Below are 16,405 nucleotides of genomic sequence, written 5' to 3'. Positions count from 1 at the left end.
TTTGAGTAAATATTGAAGTGCATGACAGGAGCAACACAGCAGCCATTTGTGCCTGTCTCTCTGGCTCAACTAGTTTTTGTACAACTATGTTTTAACTAAATGAAAAGGGGGAATAGGGGGAGTTGCATGTCACCATCCCTGGGCCCAGTGCACGTTTTGGGGCCATAGTACACCTGCTCTGCACAGTCTTACCTGCTGCAGGGATCCTGGAGGCAGCTATGGCTGGGCGGAGGCCCTGGTAGCCTGGCTGTCAATGACTGTGGCCAGAACCACTGAGGCACAGGCTCAGAGCCTCCCATAATCATCAGGGGGAACTCACCAAGGAGGTCTCTGGGCAGCTTTCTTTGGTGAGTCCCCTCTGGTAGGATTCTTTGTGGCCGGGGGAGAAATGGACCCAACTTCCTACCTTTCAAACACTGCTGCTACTTACTACTTCAGTAGCGATTCTCCCTACACTTCTGAAATGTCATTCTCTTTGCATCTCTTATAGAGACCAGGCCCCACATTGCTAAACTGCACATTAGCAGGAACAAAGCTGCCTTTAGTGTTCTCTTATAACCTCAAAATAATTGAACTTGGGCCATTAACTGAGTCTAATCCCCCTTAAACACACAAGGGAAGAGTTATGCAAGTCCCAACTTACAATTCAAGTTAAGATATCATGTAAAAGGCATTTTATATGGGTAGAGTTACACTAGTTCCTTGGGTTAGGGTCCAGACAGACAACTCAGCGTACTAGCCAGGCTTTGGAATACAACAAAGGGCAATGCCATGTACATGGCTCTCTAGTTCTCTTGTTATGCCTAGATTTACAGACAGTTTAGTTTTGGTGAATCCTGGTCCCATTTCTTAAAAGCTCTCTTGACTGTTTATATAGGCCCTGATTCAGCAAAGCACTTAAGTGTGTGCTTATGTGCTTTGCTGAATGTGTCTAGGCACAGTAATGAAAGTGAGAGAAGTAATATTGAGTGACAAACATTAAGGGAGTCTAATACATCTTGCAGGGGTTTTTAAGCTCCTCAGTCACCAATACATTACAATGGAGATTCCCACAGCAGCATTCTGTGGACTTTAAAGTCCTTTTCTGTAGGATTTTTTATGGGGGAGGGGAAGGGGACAGACAGCATTTTAGCTGCCAAGACAGCGTATCAGTGTCTGGATTGAATGCTTAGCGTAAATAAAGGGGCATTATTACAAGTTATTAAAGCATTTGGCAAACAATACTGCATAACCTTTAACAGTAAATGCAGCATCAGGTAGCTTAGTGGTGCAGAGATCAGATATGAAGGGCGTGTCCTTCCCTCAGTAAATACTGCCCTGCTGTCAGCTATGACCTGCTTCTCACTGAACAAAATTGCTAGGGTATTTTACTTCTTCCAGTAGTGTTAGCATTATAGCTTAGGGCAAGTAGCTACCCCTAGTTTCAAAATAGTAGCTAGTGACAAGGGTTTTTCTTGGACAAATTCAAGGGAATTTCACAATGGGAGTCTTTTTTCTGACAGATGAACTTTATTTTTCAAAATCCATTTCAACCTTCAATTAATTTCAGTAAAGTTATTTTACAATTAGGGGGCTGATGTACATTTTAATTCCATCTGTCACTTTCTACTTTAAGAAGACTTTCAGGGGCAGAGATTTGCTGCTCAAATATAGATTTTATATTTTGCATATGTTCCCTTAAACAGCTTTTTGTTGTACAACAGACAAAATGGGGTCCCTCCCTTGGGGGGGGGGGGAGGAGAAAATGCACGATTACATTAGTGTATATTTTATTGAGTCAGTTAGTATTATATGTAACACTTGCACTGAAGATGTAAACATTGGATATTCAAAAGGAAAATATAAGTTGACCTTCTGACATAGATTATGTGTTAGTGCAGAGAAAAAGCAAGCCTAAGAGTATATGTGGTAAAGCTATTAATGATGTTTATTTGGAACAATTGCTGTGTAACTTCTAGAACTGTATGTAACCTAGTATTTATAGGAATGAATGCAAATAATGTCACTTACGACACTTGAAACACCACAGATGTAAAAATCAATAAAAAAACTATAATCACATATTGGAAAGTTCAATAGGTTAGACAGTAGCATCTTTAAGATTCTTTTTCACATTTGGACATAAACAGTGTCTTGGCATTAAAATATCATATATATATATATATATATATATATTAAATACAGTCAATAGTTACTTCTACAAATACAGTACTTGAGACCATGCCACATTGCTATTCAATTTATATAAAAATAACTCCATATACAATCACACACAATATAGGGAAAAAGAATGTAAACTTGCAGTGCTACCATTAAGAAACTTGGGGTCTGAGCCTGCTCTCAACATTCCCATTAAATCTAAGTGTGCAAGATTAGCCCCTCCGTGACAACCTCTCTAAAAGTTACAATGGATAAAGCCTTATCCTGTAAGGTGTGGAGTGCCCTCCTGAAACCAACGGGAGGTGAACGCTCAGCACCTTGCAGAAGGTGACTGGCACCACACAATATTGGGCTTTAAAATAAAGAGGAGTTCAGAGGAAAATCTAGGCTTAACTACAATTTTAAAGCAGGACAGAACTAGACCTTCTCTTTTGAGGAATAATGTACACTAAGGTGTTAACTCACTAGGAGAAGAGCCAGAAATATATTCAGCACAGATCACTTAGTACAAACTAACAGCAAAGCCCCATTCTGAGTGCATGCTAGTCTACACTGACTTCACGGGCAAGACTGTAGCTCTCTACCATTATGAAGCCGGAAATAGGCAAAGAACTTTTTCCAGTCTCTCACTCGAAGAGACTTGGACAAAGCATGAGGTGTGAGCTGTTGGAGGACGAGCTGAACGTGAGGCTAAAAAGATGATTTTTCCACCTCATATCTGATAAATGTAGAAGCACCCCTACTGAGAGATTAGGACTCTCTTCCACATGAGTTCCGCTGACACCAATGGGACCACTTGTGAAATAAGATTCTATGCAGCATGAGAACGGGTACCAGAAATTGGCCCTTAGTAATGTGTACTCCCTCCACTCCAGTCCTGCAAACACACACTTATACTCATGTGGAACATTATTGATACAAGTGATCCCCGCTCAATGTGAGGGTAGCATAGAAATCAATGAGCTGACTCACATGAGCAAAGTTAAGCATGTCCATAAGTGTCTGCAGGATCAGGACCCTAGATTTGACACTAATGCAGTGACTAGAGTGCTCTGTACAGTAATCAACTATATATTGATACAATTTTTAAAATCCTCCTATCTGCCCAAAGACGAGAAATACTAAAACTGGAGAGTGGCATATAAGATGAGTGAGTGTTAAGGGATGTAGGGAAGGGAATTAAAGACTTCTACAGGAAAAACAAACAAGTCTGCAAAGATATTCACATTCACACAGTTTGTGTAGCAGCTTTAAATGGGGGTCAAGGCTATTCCTGCAGCTCCAAACAGCACCTTGTCTCTCTTGGCAAAACTCTGTCAGTTCTATCAAGCCATACTCTATTAACTTAGTAGTACAAGAATAAATTAAATATTAAAATGCCCATCTTGTAAATTCCAGTTCTAAAAAATGCATCAGTTTTATCAGAAGGCTTTTTTTTTTTTCTGAGCAGAAATGGATTGAGTTTGTTGTATCCTACAGTTTGTTTTTCTTTAAATTACTTGGGAAACAAGCAGCAGCCAGTGTACAGAGAACAGAACATACTAACAATTAACAGAGTTTCTGTCTAGTGCTTGTCCTTCGTTAACCATCAAGGTGGTTTTAGAATAGTTTCCTTTTCCTCCATTCTCCCCATCTTCTAGATCCGTTGGCTTTGCTGAATGCTCTTCAGAGGTCTCATGTAAAGCAGCCTTAGGAGCTTCAGTTGCATTTCCTCTGACTGTAATGTGCTCCCATCCACCCTATATGAGATTTTAATATATTTTAAAGAAACATCGCAATTTGATTCAAAGCTTTGTTTACAGGAAGGTTTTTGCACTATTTATTCTTAATGCCCTGCCGGGGGTTAGTTTTCCCACCCTACCTCAGCTCAGAAAAAGGACTCCTTACAAAATCCTGACCTGCTAGCATGTGTAACTCCCAGAGGGAGCTGGGTGCATAACTGCCTGGTCCACACACTCAAATCCCCATGACTCCTATCTCTTGGATACTCTGGTTAGAGCATCTAAAATGGATGAGACACATGCTCAAGGAAAAGAGCAGGCCTGGATAAGGATTAGTATTCTGCATAATGGGGATTGGGTGAAATCCTGTCCCCACCGAAGTTGGAATTTTGCCATCAACTTCAAAGGGGCTATGATTTCAATGAGACTGTTTAAATATCTGCACTTCAAACACTGCAGCATCATGACAATGGGGGATAATCATGCACAGACCATGGAGAAGCTTTACTTATAAAATGCTGCCATGTTAATTGCTGTATTATATTTAATTTGGCTAATCACAGTTAACTACATATTTTAAAACAGTGTCACTGGACACAAAATTAAACTCTTTAATGAAGACTTCAAAACGCTCAACCTAAAAACCAACCTTAGTTTAAAGATTAGTATAATGTAAATGAGGCACTGTTCTATACAGTAATTGCATAACACACTTCATTCATTTTAAAAAAAGACGCCAATACATTTGAAGACACAATCACTTGACATGGAAATGTCTCCATAGTCAAGACAAGGAGTGCTCCTATTTGAGAGTACAGGGTGCAAGACCAGTTTCCTGCCTTGCACAAGGAGATGAGCACCTATCCAAAATTTCGTAGGCGCCTGCTGAAACAGGGATTGTATCTTCCTCTATAGACAGTGCCCAACCACCTATAACTGTGTAGATACCAACTCTAGAGCAATTCTGCGCTCCCAGCACTCACCCCAATGCCGTAGTCCCATGAGAGCCCTTTCGGTTCCAATGGTTGGACTCCTGTTCGATGACAGACTGTCCCGCAACTTAGGCTGTGACTTCCTTGCACTTTATCAGCTATCACCCAAACCTTAAAGAGAGAGAATGAATAAAATGTGTTTCACACACTGCTCTCTTCCTCTAAATGAAAACCATGACAGTACCCGGCTCAGTCACACAAACAGCTCCAAAGACTGGATGCAGTGACCTTGCTTAGAGCAAAACAGCTCTAATTTGGGCAAACAGAAACCCAAACATCCCTACACAAATGAGACCCAGGCACGAAGATTAGCAGTGAAAACATTCCCACTGAGATTTAACAAGGAAGGTTTACAATATATGCTATTTCCATAGTCTCAGTGGGACAGCAGAAGTCTGTGTTACCATTTCACAGAGTTAATTTTCAGGTTGTCAGGATGCCAGCATGTGAGTCACTGTCTTATGAGGGAAACACAAGTAGAAACCACTGTTTACTGATGATTTAGCTATGTCATTCATAACTAGTGAAATGCAAAGTTAAATACATACCTGATCCATGGGTCCCACAGAAACTTTACGGATATTATTTGAAACATGGTCCCAACTAGATCCTTGAGGGTAGCTTGGTGTGATTCCCTGACGGTACCAGAGATTACCTATAAATAGATCAATTAAATCCTATGAAGGGAAGGTCTTTTAGACAGAATTCGGGAGTTCTGCTCATGTAGGATGAGCCCACTGCATTAAAGCCATGAACTCTGCACTGTTTAATTAAACATAATAAGAGATCACTAGTTATTGCTTCCTTATTTTCTATGGAATCCTGTTACACTTTTCACTAGTGAGTGGAACTTCATAGTCTCTATTTACCCTATTCTGACCTTCCTGATTAATGGTGCACACCCTAATTTCTAAAGCTCCTTGGGGAAAGGACCATGCATTATAGATTTACAAAGATCCATGCACACCATTGGCGGTACAGAAGTAATGCAACATGGAAAAGGAGTTCTCTCAAACAGGACGCTGCAGAGTTAAAGGCTTGTTTCTTTTGTGAAAGGATCCTTTAATTTTGTTTAGTGATGATGCACCAGTTTGTTTGCTGTGGATGATGTGCTTGGTTCACTGCAAGGCATTCTTCCTGCAGATTCGCATGTTTCGGGGTTTCTGGCAAAGCTCCTCAGACGCAGTGAGAGAGGTTATTTTCTTCTTTGTGACAATCCAATAAATATTTTAAAAAAGCATTCTAGATGCTGTGTCCATGTTATCTATGGCACTACCTACGTCAAATACAATCCTAGGAGCCAGACAGTGATTACCGCACCCAGTCCATCACTGTGCCAATGCAAGGCTATTCCCACACACAGAGGAACAGATCCTCAGGTGGTGTAAACCAGCATAGCTCCACTAACTTCAATGGAGCAATGCCAGTTTACACGAGTGGAGGATGTGGCCTAGAATCTTGTTTTAAAGCAGTCAGATCTCTGGTTCATTTCCGAGTCCTTATCACTTAAAACTCACCATTTTTATCCACCGCCAACATAGATGTCCGTCCTACTGAGACTTGTTTTAATTTATGTTTTGGAGGTGAAGGGATATGGTACCAACAATCGCCTAGAAGTTGGAAATAAATGAACGAGACATTGAGAAAACAGCAGTAAGAAGGGTATTGTAATAGGCCAAAGAAAGCTTTGTGTTCAGACACCATAGGGGTAGGAGCATTAGAAATACCTAGCTACACAACGCAGTGGTGAATCACAGCAGAGGGAACCAAGAAGCCTTCCAGCCCTTCTGGCTATACAATAACATGACTGGCTAACATGAGAAGTGCTAGTCTAAAAGTCAAGCACACCCAAACCACTAATCCTCTCCATTTGAATTACACATGGTGAGAATATCTAGCTCTTATATAGCACTTTTCATTGTTAGATTTCAAAGGAGGTCAGTATCATTATCCTCATTTTATAGATGGGGAAACTGAGGCACAGAATGGTTAAACTAAGAGTGGGAACCTACTTCACATAAAGCAATATTTTCCATCTCCTTTCCTAACTCAATATTTTCCACATTGAGGTGTGTTTAATGCTAGATAGTTTCTACCCCGACCTTCTCAAGAGAGTTTGGCCTGGAGAATTTAAGGAGGAATGTTGCTGATCTGTGTGAAATGGCATTTCCTTGTGGGCAAGGCTGGTAAAACTTCTCTTGGGCTTCCAAGAAGTTACCCAGATACATTGCTAACAAAAAGAAACTCAAGGTTTTGTAAACATTAACTAACTTTTTAAAAGCGTCCTAAAGCATGTTAATATAAGTGAGGAGGAGGCTGTTTACTTTGCATCAGCCTCACACTCTTTGCAGGGATGATGTTGAAATGTCTCCGTCCTGTGCTCGTTCAGCTCACTACATCCTTGCTGTGAGAAGACCTACTCTGTTCCACAGCACTCACCTGCAGGTTTTTTTGGAGACACTGAACCCCGGTAGAAGGTAGAGCCATCTCTGGCAACAGCCCAGACTTGGTGGAATGCCCCAATCGAGACCGACATGAAGGGCTGATCTGTTCCCACGTGAAGCCATGATGTTCCCTAGCAAATGACAAAGTATGATTTCAGAGTAACAGCCGTGTTAGTCTGTATTCGCAAAAAGAAAAGGAGTACTTGTGTATGCATCCGATGAAGTGAGCTGTAGCTCACGAAAGCTTATGCTCAAATAAATTGGTTAGTCTCTAAGGTGACACAAGTCCTCCTTTTCTTTTAAAGTATGGTTTGGGAACCATGCACCTGTTGCAGACCTGAATAACACAGTGCGCCTGCTGGCTGATCAGCACGTGACGGGAAAAATCCTACAGAATGCAACTGGTTCTGAAGAGTAACCTTTATAGAACCCTATATGACTTAACCGACAAAGGCCTTTCCCTCGTTTGTTTAGATCAGAGGTGGGCGAACTACGGCCCACAGGAACCTCCTACCCAGCCCCTGAGCTCCTGGCCCGGGAGACTCGGCCCCGGCCCCTCCCCCACTGTTCCCCCACCCCCACAGCTTCAGCTCACTGTGCTGCCGGCGCAATGCTCTGGGCAGTGAGCTCTTGTCTGTGGAGCCCTGGCTGGACCCGGTGCTCTGTGCTGCGCGGCGGCGTGGCTGACTGTCCTGGTGCTCTGCATGGCACGGCGGTAGCGGCCACCGGTGCTCCAGGCAGCGCAGTAAGGGGGCAGGGAGCAGGGCGGGTTGGATAGAGAGCAGGGGAGTTTAGGGGGGTGGGCGTGTGGCTAGGGGTCGGGGTGGTCAGAGGGCAGGGAACAGGGGGATTGAATGGGGGTAAGGATCCCAGGGGGCAGTCAGGAAGGAGAGGAGAGGTTAGATGGGGCAGCAGGGGTGGGGCAGGTTTGGCGGCAGTCAGGGAGGGGTAGGATTCCCAGGGGGGGCCGTCAGAGGGTGAGAAGCAGGGGGGTTTGGATAGAGGGTGGGAGCCAGGCCACACCTGGCTGTTTGGGGAGGCACAGGCTCCCGTAACCGGCCCTCCATACAATTTCGGAAACCCGATGTGGCCCTCAGCCCAAAAAGTTTGCCCACCCCTGGTTTAGATTATGCTAGAGCAGGGATGTAATCTTCCGTTCAATTCTATGGGACTTTTCTATAAGCGCATTATGACTTTAGTTATACCTAACAGTACAACTGTTGAAACAGAACTGGTAGAAAAAACAGGAAACATATTAATGAACTTTTTTTGAACTTTTTTTCATACTGGTTTTTCCAAAGTTTCGAGATGTCTACATTTAAATTTATATTAAAAAAAATGAAAAATTTCTACAAGCTCTAGATATGACTTTTGCAAAAATTAGTGCACATTTGGCCGCAATCCTGTAAAGCACTTACACATGCTTAACATTAAACATGCAAGCATCCTTCTGAAGTCAAAGGGCGTGTCACCAGGTGGACTGGGCCCTTTAAGGGTATGTCTATACTGCACACTTCTTACGGCAGCATGTGGAGTACATACACTGGACCCTCCATCCCCAGCACAGGTATGAATAGCTTAGGGGAATAAAAGCACACCAGAACCTTTGGGTATGTACCCCCTATGGCTCTCTACACACCCAAGTAGTGCTTCCCACATCTGTGCTACTATTTTTAGTAGTGGGAGGGGAGGGTCCCATGCCCTCCCCGCTGCCAGACCCTTTCCCCATGACTTCCCCCCTGCCAGAGCCTCTCTCTGCCATCTGTAGCTACATGCTGCAGTGTGGACACAGCCTGCTTTTCACTGCTGTCTATAGCTACACCTAGCCTACATGCTGCCCCCAATGGGGTGCAGACTAGATATAGCCTAAGAGGATACTGATCCAGCCCACCTGTGCCTCATTAAAAGCCTTACAATGGGGCTAATAGAGAGCAGCTGGCCTTGCTGTAGAGCCAGAGGGGAGGCATGGTTCAGGGACTCAACTGATGCTTTAATGGACACCTGAGCCTTATAAAGGGACAGAGAGATCCGTCTGGGAGCAGAATCACAGGGACTGGTCAGTCTGGCTGCTCTGTGCCAGGGAAGGCACTGAACCAGATGAGCTGCAGGAGAACAGTACTCTAGGGGAAATCAGGCTAGAGGCTGAGTTTTCTACACCAGAGCAAGGAGAAGACTCAAAGGTAGCTTGGAAAGGTGCTGGAAACACAGCCCTGGGGTAGGCTGAAGAAAAGCCCATGAAGGTTCTTCTACCTTTTTGTTTGCTGGGACTTTTCAGTTCTATTTTTTTGTTACCCCCGAGAAGGGTTAAGTTTGTTTGTGAGGTGGCTAGAGGGCTAATCCACATCTCCAGCACTAGCCTGTCTGTGGAGTTTATTAAGGAGCCCTGAAAAAGAGGGAAACTGAGGTCTTCCTAGCCAGGAGGGGGCACTTGGGAGGCAGCTGCTATTACAGGGATGATTCACATGGGTAAGTACTTTAGTGGATGGAGGTTACTGTTTTGCAATGTCTATTATAGTCTGTAGGTAAATGTGAACCTAGTATTAATTATACTAGACACTATAGATGTGCATGGTTTTTTATAAAAAAACACACAGCACAATACAAAGCCCACTGAAGTTAATGGAAAGACTCCCATTGACTTCAGTGGGCTCTATATGGGGGCCACAGCTTGGCCAGGTTCCTGCCCTGAGCAGCTTAATATCTAAGTCAGATGGACATGCTACCAATAATTTGAAGAGAAGGCAGGAGCAGACCCCTCAGTGACTGAAGAGGAAGGAAAGGAAAGGGGCGGTAGAGAGACATATGGGGTAGGAGAGGAGAGCTGTGTCAGGCACAGGAGACAGCATGAGTCAAGAGGTGGGGAATGAGCGCACCTCGGGGGTCGGTGGAGCAGGAAAAGAAGGCTGAGGGGTTAACGGGGGTTTACACAAGAGATAAAAACCAATGAAGTGATTTGAGGGATACATGTGTGCACACGCTACATACATGCACTTTAAATGACACTTATATGAGAGAGGCAGTAACGAGAAAGTCTTACAGCTGGATTTTGCTGTGTTACTCCGAGTCTGCACAGCACGTCTCCCTTGTTGCTAACTGCCCAGAGTGCTATCGATTCTTCTTTGTCTGCTGATGAACTAGGGATTATGGCGATGTCCCACAGGGCGATGGGTGGCACTTCCAGCCAGGGTCCATGGGTGATTATTTTACATTTTCTAAAGAGGAAAACCCCCACAACCCTTTAGGAACACGCACTTCCTGTGAGTGGATCTGCTCCCAGGTTGACAGAATAACTCGTAAGGGTGGGGGAAGTCCCCAAATCCTTTCATTCAATGGGTAATATGGAAAGCAGAGATACCATGCAACAAATATTTTCAGTTTGAAAGTGAGTTGACACCAACCAGGTTTGTGTTTCCAGGTTGAGTTCTAAAGCACTAGACACTGGATAACATTTATCAGGGTTTATTTTTTAAGAGTAACTTAATAAAGAAAAAACAGGCCCTCTTAGACTTTACTTCGTACCTGTCTAAACCTAGCCTACAACTTCAGGATAAAGAAAAACATTTCATCGTGTTAGTGGGAGAATCCATTGCTGAGAGCAGAACTCTGTAGGTGGTCCGTTCCCTCCTCTGTACTGGCAATGGGAGTGACAGCTGGACTTGATTCAGGAGGGGACTGTCTGAAGGTAACACAGAGCATCCCAAGGGAGGGAGGCATGTTTGTTGGCTAAGAGCTGGCAGCCTTCCATTAAAGCAGTACAGAAAAAGGTTCTCTCTTAATGGGCCATTACAGAAAGCTACACTGCTCTAGTTTCCATGTGGAAATAAGTAGCGTTACAAATTAGGGAGGATACATTAGACTCTACAGGCAGAATGTCTACCTGCACCCAGCCCGGGAACACAGGGAATTTCTCTCTCCTCCAACCCACAAATCCAGGATCTAGCCCTAAGCAATCCCCTATTTGTTTTCAATTTTAATTTGTGCAACTGAAAGAGAGGAACGGTTGGGCTCAAGACTTTTCTCAACGTGTGTCAGTTATATTTGGCATCAGCACTTAGTTCATTTGGATTCAGTTCGTTACAGGACATACAGCAGAACTGTTTGTGGCCCGAGGGCCTCGCTGAGCGGGAGGAAGAGATGCTTGAAGCCTAAAACGTTGACTCTGCAGCCACAAAACAAGCACCAAGCACCAAACATCAAAGTCTTTAATTTGTAGGCTCATAGTGCCTCATTAGTAAGGGTGTTTGATAGCTTAGCACAAGAAAGTGCATGAGGAAAACTAGAGTGATTCAAAATTACCCCAGGTTCCCTCAGGAAAGAGCAGGGTACAGGGGTGCTTCCTGCTCAAGGCAGGATACAGTGACGTTTGATCTTTTCTGATTCCATCCTATTATAGTAAAGCCTGGCTGGGAAGTCATCAGTTGCCTAGTAAGTAGGTGGTGCTGGTCACATTTATATTAGGACTCCATCTATAAGAGGGTTAAAGCCCTATTGTTATGTGTATTGTAGTGCCTAGGAGCCCCAGTCATAGACCATTGTGCTAGGTGCTGTACAAACACAGAACAAAAAGACAGTCCTAAGAGCCTGCAATCTAAGCATCTGAAGCATGTGTTATAAATGGTTACAAGCAACCTACTGGCTTGGCAGACTCTCTAACATCATCTACTAATCATTTAACCACCATTTGTAAAGGGAGCTATAAAAGGGTGGTCTGCCCCTTTAAGGGTTAGAGGCCTGGGCCCAGCCAACCCTAGTTACTAAGGCTCATCTGTAGGGGGTTTAGCTGATTCCCTTGTAATGAGCAGCAGGAAGTGAAGGATGCTCAGGGAGACTAGAGTACAGAGGCTGCTGGGTGAAAGTAGGCTCCAGTAGAGAAAGCTGGGACTTGGGGAAGTGAGACTATGGTAGGGAAGGCCTGAACGTGTCCTAATAAGGGGATAAATGGCTTACAAGAGCTTTATTTTGAATTTTTTTGTTTATTTAACAAACCAGAACCCGAAATAGGCTGTGACTGGACACAAGGGTTTGAGGTTTTGAAGAAGCCCCTTAAAGGGGAACACTGTGGCAGGCTGCCTGTAGGACTGCAGTCCACGAGGCGATACTTCGGGCGCTCTGTCCTGTGACAAGAACCTTGATCTGAACTGTGACCAGAAGGCTTCTACCCAGAGATCTCACACAGTCACAACGGAAACGTGTGCAAAGGTTGGAAGTGAAAAGTGTAATTTAAGTGGTTGCTAAAGCCATGGGCTGCCCTGCTGGAGATGGGTTCTTCAGTGCAGGTTTCAGTGCTTTTGCCCTTTGTTAGTGGAGAGATATTTAAGGGACTAAACAGCTTGCTCTTAAGAAAGGAGCATGTCTGAATTCTAAACTTTATATCCATAACTTAATCCCTTACCTGGCCCAGCGTCTTCGTCGAACAAAATCCTTCATCGTCTTGTGGCCATGGTAGGATCTGCCAAAGATACGTGGTTTAATGCACGTTTGAGAGGACTTGGAAATACCTCACATTTCAGCAACAGCCTGTCAGCGCTGACTATGCTTCAGCCCAGCATTATTTTCCATGCAACTGTTCTGTACAAAGCTCTCCCTCACACCACACAGTGTTGTGAGGATACCAGGCATTGGCTTGCAACTGTAAATAACTATCCACCCTGGAGACCTCCCTGCCACTTTAGAATATTGGCAAACCCTTATTTTGCTGTGTGGGACTTATATTTCACCCCTCCTCCCCAAACACCATGGACACTAATACTTCAAATCGATATGGTACTCAACACTAATTGTCCGCAGCTCTCCCCCCGTCATTTTGCAAAGGGGGAAATCAAGGACTCAGATGCCACCATTAAAGCAAAGCTGAAGTGCAAATCAACTAGTTTTAAATAATTGCTTGCACTGTGGTTGTAGCCAATCAGGTGTTAAAATTGGCATGGTCCTGCCAGGCTATTAGGTACAAGAAGGTAACTCCTTACGCTGGAAAGTCTGCTGCATACTGCCAGCCTTCCCGATCAGTTCCACCGGAAATGTTAAAATCAATATACCAGTCAGACACCTAGAGTCAGAAGGATAACGTGAATAGGAGCACAACAGAAAGTGAAGGCAGGGAGATCACCTTTCACCTCTTCTTCTGCACACTTTGCATTGTAATTGCTTGTATGGAATGTTCTGATAACAATACTTATAGTACAACTTTGCCTGTAGAAAACAACTTCATCCTGGGTCCCCAAGGACTTTAAAAACATTCAGGGTGGGATTCACAAAGGAGCCAAAGAGGAATTGGGTTGGGAGGGTGGGGGGACAATCAATCCTCTCAGAATCCCTAGGATGTAAGGAGATCATCTCCATTGTACTGATGAGGAAACCTGAGGTTAAAGTGACGCAGCAGGTCAGTGGTAGAGCCAGGAATGGAACCCAGGTCTCCTGACATCTCTGTTCTGTGCCCGAGCAACTAGGCCATTCTTTTTTATTTTTAAATAAAAAATAGAAAAAAAAAATTTCAAGACAAAATTTACCCAAGACCACTGCGGGGATGGAGGCTTTGTGTTAACTTTTGTGCATTCTTGTAAGCCAGACGCGTCACTCCACATGTACCTGTCTGTGGGCAGCCCTCTGCAACACAAGTACAAGGAATAAAGAATGAGCGACAGTGAGAGAAGGATAAAAGATCAAGCTCTTTACCTCTGCCTAGCACTTCCCATGTCCACACACTGAACACTGTCTTCAATCACTAGACTCTCTTGAAGAAGGGACTGAAAGGAAACAGGTTTGCTCTGCAGCTCAGTTGCCTGCCAAACACTGATCAAAGATCTCAAAAAACTGACTATTTTGCATTTAAAAACCAGGAGGGTGAAACTTGAGAATTCTGCCGTTTTCCAAAGTTTGGTGGAAAAACCTTTCCTACCCACCAAGGAGAGATTTATTGACTTCCATTTCATTAGACCCCAATGTCTTTAGATGATTATTAAATATGGTTATTAAATGCAGCATCCAGAGGCCCCCCCTTAGGATCAGGGACCCGTTGTGCTTAGCACTACACAACACACAGGAAGACATGGTTCCTGACTTGAAGCACTTACAATCTATGACCTTAATCCTGCAATGCGTTGCTTGCAGGTAGGTTTTGTGCCTTCCCAGGGGTGTGCTGGGGTACAATGCATTGCAGGATTGAGGCCTACAAAGGCATCCTTTAATGAAATCTAGCCTCTCAAAGCCCATGTGCCTTCCATCTCAATTTAACACATGAAATAAAAGTTTAAAAACACCCTGACATTTCCCTTGACCATTATAAACGCACACACTTACCTGTTGCTATATCCTGTGACTGGATTCCACCGCTGGTTCTCATAGATATAAACACATTTCACATCTGATTGCATGTAAATATTATCGGCGCTGCTGGCCAATCCTGTAGGCAATAAATCACTCGGATTAAAAGCAAAGTTAAATATTAAAGAAGAAAGTTGCAATAGTTCAAAATTTTGCCAGGTGGAACTTTTATGCACATTTTATTGCTCATTTTTGAGCCAAAGATAGAAAGCTAAGATGCACAGCCTGCTTCCCTTGCAGAGATGAGACATGCCCATCACCTCATTCTACAGACTAGACACAATACAAAGATGGGGGATTGAAATTTTTTGTTCTGCTGGTGCCACGCAGGAGGTTAAATAGGGAATTTATACACCCTGGTAGAATAAATGTGTGTCATTACCTTGAATGAAGCCGCCTCCGTATCCCCCAGTATAAACCCAGGCCGTGTGATCGTAACCTATGCCCCATACTATGCCATGGCTATTGCACTCTATCAGGCGGAGATGCCCTCCAATCTGTCGCCAAAACCTGCAGGGAGAGAGAGAACATTTTACATGAACTCAATAGCGGAGTCAGTAATGGCGCGTGTTCCCTGCCCTGCACCTCAGCCCTGACTTAGGGAGGGTTGGAGGATAGTTCAGTCGCTAGCTCATTCGGCCTCTATCCAACCCGTGGGGAAGGCGATTGATGCCAATTAAGAATGTGCCTTTTGACTGACTCCTGTCAGTGGGTGGAGGCCGCTTGGCTACCTCAGCTGCAAGTCTGCAGCCTGTCAAACACCTCACTTACGTCTAAGTTTAACTTTGAATTTCCTGCTGGTTTGTTTAGAACAGTTAGCTAGGATATACTGGTGAGGCTTTTCACTTGTTAGGTGTGGATATTTGCCCTCAGGTTCACTTCGCCCAGAAGCTTTTCCTCTAGGAATTTCCTTGGTTTAATACACATGGATTGATGGTCCTAACATGGGCATGAGGGAAGGCAGGAGGCCAGAGGGGATTCCGTCACCTTCTGCAGGAGCAGAGTCTTATTTTCACATACTCAAGATGGACCCCCATGTCTGCAACTCTGAGGAGGTGCCTAGCAGAGGGAAATCCCTTCCTGGGGACCAGGAGCCACGCAGGGTATGGAGCATGTGTCTAGGGAAGAGTAGGGAAGGCAAAGGGACTCTAGAGGAACATGCCAGTGTGGAGTCTGGGGGAGTAGAAAAGAAGACCTGCTTTTACAGATCAGGAAGTGTGCAGGAGTAGATAAAGGCACCAGCAACCTAGCAAGCTTTAGGGCCTGAGTGGAGCCCCACCCACCTCTCCCTTCCACCGTTAGGACTCTGATGGTATGTCTACACTACAGCTGGGAGGTGTGATTCCCATCCAGGGTAGACAGACTCCTACTAGCTCTGCTCAAGCTAGCATGCTAGAACAGCACTGCTAGCTACCTGAGCTCTGACCCAAGGGATCAGGCGGGCTTGGACTCCAGCAGCTACCCCCAGCCGCCCTCCATGCTGCTATCTCTCTTCACACTGCTATTTTTAGCATGCTAGCTGGAACTGAGCTAGTGCCAATCCGTCTACCCACACTGGGAATCGCACCGCCCAGCTTCGCTGTAGATGCACCCAAGGGATTTTTAGGGTTTCAGAAATCAGAAACACCTCGTGCAAGTCACTTCCAATTAGTAGCAAAAATTCTACTTGGCCCTTAACCTGCCAATTTTGAGGCAGATTAAGGGCCTCTTTGCTTTTGGACTACAGTGGTCAGGGCTGCAATATCATGCTTAGAATGGAAACCCAGCT

At 44.4% G+C, this 16,405-nt stretch overlaps 1 protein-coding gene across 3 annotated transcripts in view; it reads right to left on the bottom strand.

Annotated features, from left to right (window-relative positions):
• Positions 1–1,909: 1,909 nt before the first annotated feature.
• TECPR1 (tectonin beta-propeller repeat containing 1) overlaps positions 1,910–16,405 on the bottom strand; it is a 38,711-nt gene continuing 24,215 nt past the window's right edge. The window contains exons 15-25 of one of the 3 annotated variants that reach the window (XM_073362135.2): positions 15,020–15,147; positions 14,614–14,716; positions 13,824–13,920; positions 13,284–13,363; positions 12,710–12,766; positions 10,355–10,529; positions 7,313–7,448; positions 6,391–6,483; positions 5,422–5,528; positions 4,865–4,984; positions 1,910–3,899 (exon numbers count right to left, since the gene is read on the bottom strand). In XM_073362135.2, the coding sequence (XP_073218236.1) occupies positions 3,702–3,899; positions 4,865–4,984; positions 5,422–5,528; positions 6,391–6,483; positions 7,313–7,448; positions 10,355–10,529; positions 12,710–12,766; positions 13,284–13,363; positions 13,824–13,920; positions 14,614–14,716; positions 15,020–15,147 (1,294 nt within the window). In that variant the 3' untranslated portion in view covers positions 1,910–3,701. Of the gene's footprint in view, positions 3,900–4,864; positions 4,985–5,421; positions 5,529–6,390; positions 6,484–7,312; positions 7,449–10,354; positions 10,530–12,709; positions 12,767–13,283; positions 13,364–13,823; positions 13,921–14,613; positions 14,717–15,019; positions 15,148–16,405 lie in introns of those variants that run through there. The other 2 variants (XM_073362136.2, XM_073362138.2) reach the window with 2 other exon arrangements.

Source organism: Lepidochelys kempii, chromosome 10, assembly GCF_965140285.1.
Source record: "Lepidochelys kempii isolate rLepKem1 chromosome 10, rLepKem1.hap1, whole genome shotgun sequence".
Taxonomy (NCBI): domain Eukaryota; kingdom Metazoa; phylum Chordata; order Testudines; family Cheloniidae; genus Lepidochelys; species Lepidochelys kempii.
The sequence above is the reverse complement of the archived record's forward strand: the minus strand, read 5'-3'. Positions and strand labels throughout refer to the sequence as shown.